The 3,600-nt window shown below is 32.6% G+C and overlaps 1 protein-coding gene across 1 annotated transcript in view; it reads right to left on the minus strand.

The window, feature by feature from the left end:
- LOC106476124 overlaps positions 1-3,600 on the minus strand; it is a 12,091-nt gene that overhangs the window by 3,409 nt on the left and 5,082 nt on the right. The window contains exons 4-6 of the mRNA XM_022380071.1: positions 1,763-1,995; positions 1,303-1,512; positions 299-313 (exon numbers count right to left, since the gene is read on the minus strand). Coding sequence (XP_022235779.1) covers positions 299-313; positions 1,303-1,512; positions 1,763-1,995 — 458 coding nt within the window. The remainder of the gene's footprint in view (positions 1-298; positions 314-1,302; positions 1,513-1,762; positions 1,996-3,600) is intronic.

Below are 3,600 nucleotides of genomic sequence, written 5' to 3' on the forward strand. Positions count from 1 at the left end.
TATGGACATTAGATCACCTCCAAATGTACTGCTGTTAGATCACTAATAACTAGAAGCTGCTACAATATTGTACACATTAGATCACCTCTAAATGTACTGCTGTTAGATCACTAATAACTAGAAACTGCTACAATATTGTACACATTAGATCACCTCTAATTTCTCTCTTAAGGAAGCTCTTAATATTAACTGTCACTGTATACAACTCTCGTATTATCACAGTTATTAATTTGAACAGAGCAATGAATTTAATCTCAACCATATTTTACATTTTTGGCTAAATACAATAAATACTTACCAAGACTAACATCGCCTTTGTAGCATAAAAGTAAAAAATGTAATATTTTAGAATCATATATTAAACATTTCATATGTAATTAACGAACAAGAAAATAAACTAACTGAATACATATAGAAAGTAAAATGGCTAAACTAGTTTTACTTCAGCTGGGTTGGTGTTTAACGATTTTTTACTGGAGTCATGTAAATAGCTTTAAATATTATCAGCTTAAACAATCACCTAAGTTTAGTTACTAGTTATGGTATTACTAGCTATCATTTAGATTACATACTGTATTTGGCTTCTAATGGGGAAAAGAAGGTGTAGGTGAGATCTCACGACATACAGTCCTTCTTTTATTAGTCTGAAGTGCTTCAGTTAATACAACTTGTATCTTTCAAGTCAGCTGTAAACCATTAATGGTTGTACTGTTTTGTACCTCACATGATACACTGTAGAATTATTATTTCAGTTGTTGGTTTCAATTGTCTGTATTTGAGAATACAGTTATTTCTCAATAAAGGTGAAATGTATGGTTACCATAACAACCAAGTTTTTCTTGTTCTTTGCTACTGATTGGTGTAAAAAATAACACAAACTGAAAACTCTGATGGTGATTTTCTTAAATATTCTCCAAAGTTTACATATTTCGGAAACTAAAAGCTTAACTGATTTGCTACTGGCCTAAAGTCACAGAGTATAAAAATGTAAAATTAAAGAAAATGATTGACAGCACTCACATATTAAAGTCATAAAACATGTTTGTTACCTGAATAAGACAGAATCTTCTAACACTCAAACTGTAAATGTATCAGCAAGTGAATTAAATAAAATAAAACTTCTCATGAATTTTTGAAATATATACTTCAGATTTAACAGAGCAAAGTCATATTGGGATATCTGATGTGTCCACTGTGGGTAACTGAACCACAGGCGATGACAGAGTGTGTGTGTTTTGTTATAGGAAAGCCACATCAAACAGCATTACTTTATACTAATATTATCACAAGAAATATACCAACCTAATTCATCACCAGTAGAGAAGGTTGTAGCTCCAGATCGAGTGTCATAATGGCTGTTAGCAAACGACAAGAAGCTCCGCTGTATGCGACGGTGTCGAATTATAAAACAGACTAGAGCTGAAGATAAAGCTATAATGACGATCACAATGGGAACAATGATGCTCACCAGGTTAGATTCCGTCAGCACCACAGAATGAGCATAATGTGTTGCTGTTATAAAAAAAAAGTTGCTCAACATTATGAAACAGAAGAGCTTCTGTAACCAATACTTCAAATTTATAGCTCATCTTACACAAATGGTAATGTATTTCTGTAATTACTACCCACATTTATACACAACACCAACCAACAACATGTACAATATCTGAATTCAGTAAAAACGTAGGATTTGTTTTAATTTCTGTATCTATTAGCTAGCCCAATTTTTTATGTGTGTGATCCCCAGCAAGGTAAGACATACCTGTATAAGGACTTCCTTCACTGGCCACATCCGTGAGACTGCTAGAATAGCCATGTTCTTCCTGTACACTTACAGCAACATAACATAGGGGTTTATCTTCTGTCAAGTGAATAGGGACTGGAAAGTCATACACCATACTTTTGTAACTTGAGGTGATTGTTCGATTTGGCTGAACTAATTTAGTCGCATTCTTCAGATCTTCCCGTGTACTGACCCACAAGACATAGGAGAAACTGAAAAATAAACAAAAACACTTTTAGGAATCTAAAACTATCTGTAAAAGCTCTCTAAATAACACTGTTAAGGATCTGACAGTCTTAGAGATTTTACAATAATTCAAAAGTACTCCATTTATTAAGACTCCTACCTTTAACTCAAAAATGATCCTTTTACAATACAGGATTAATTCCTCACTCAAAAAATGTTACTGTAAACAAAACAATGAACAAATATACACCACACAGACTAGAATTTTCTATTAACAAATGCTAAACAACTTCAAGTATCATTCTGTAATGGAGAATTAATTTCTTACAGGCCCTTTTTAAAATGTTTTCTGTAGGAGTCAAACTACTTAAATCTGTTCTGCAGACATTAATTAATAGAAAATTGTGTTTTTTGCATAGCTTATATATGTTCATTGTGTTATTTGTGTTAACATCTGTTGAGTGAGTTGTATGTAAACCACACTGAACAAGAAATATCAGAAAACAACAACAGGAAACAACTATATAAACATAAAAATTGACAGCTAACTTATCTATATGTCAGTTTCAAAATGCATTATTTGCAATTATCACTGGAATATCCAAAACTCGTCAACAAGGAGACAATATAAATGTTATAATATTTTTTGTGTTAGAAAAACATCTCATGTAAGAAAATATAAACAATTGATAAAAAATACAAGTTCTATTTAAAAAAAATCTGGTAAAAAATAATAAATCATTGACTTTTTTGAAAACCATTTATTCTTTGTAAACAGATCAAAATTCAACCTTATCTCATCCCCTAACAAAAACTTCTGTTTATCCTAGAAAGATTAGGTCTTTGTTAACGAAGGAGTAAGGGTACCAGAACTACAGAGGTAGGTTTATTGTATACTAGCTGAGTTACCCGGCAAATTTAGATTTGAAATGTATAGATCAGTATTTTTTCAGCAAATTATTCAGAAAGTAGACAAACGCTGTGATGCAAGAAATAAAAAAGCATTTAATTAAACAAAGCTTTATTTGAAATTAGATTGTGTTTGAGCTTGTCTTGTTCTTTGAGCCTGAAGTCATAAATCATGTTGCTCCTCTGTTTCTTGCTCTCTGTAAGTTATTTGTCTTAATTTTTGTGCTTGAAGTCTGGTTTGATAATGTTCAGAAGTTTCTTGTTGCCTATGTCCAGCATGCCTTGATGATTCTGATTGAACTCTGGCTTTGTGCTGTTCAACAGTTTCTTGCTGTCTTTGATTAGCCTGCCTTTTAGCTTGAGCTCAAAGTCTAACTCTACGTTGTTCCAAAGTCTCTTCCTGTGTTTGAGCAGCCTGTCTTGCAGCTTGAAGTCTTTGATTGCATTCTTTTAACGGCAGAAGACTTTCCATAGAAAGGGTGTTTCTTGGGAGGCATAATCACCTGTATCACTAATCAATAATTTGCAATTCACAAAGTTACTAAATCACTTATGAAACCACTTAGCACTATTTAAAGAAAACTGTTTTTGGAAATACTGAATTGACAGCAAGGTGATCTGAGTGTCTCCCGCCATAACGCTTTCTATGTGCAAAACGCGCTTATGTTTGTATGTTTATCACAAAAAAAAAATGGCGCAATAATCATTAATTGTCACTTTCG

This window comes from Limulus polyphemus, unplaced genomic scaffold (assembly GCF_000517525.1).
Source record: "Limulus polyphemus unplaced genomic scaffold, Limulus_polyphemus-2.1.2 Scaffold9862, whole genome shotgun sequence".
NCBI classification, from domain to species: domain Eukaryota; kingdom Metazoa; phylum Arthropoda; class Merostomata; order Xiphosura; family Limulidae; genus Limulus; species Limulus polyphemus.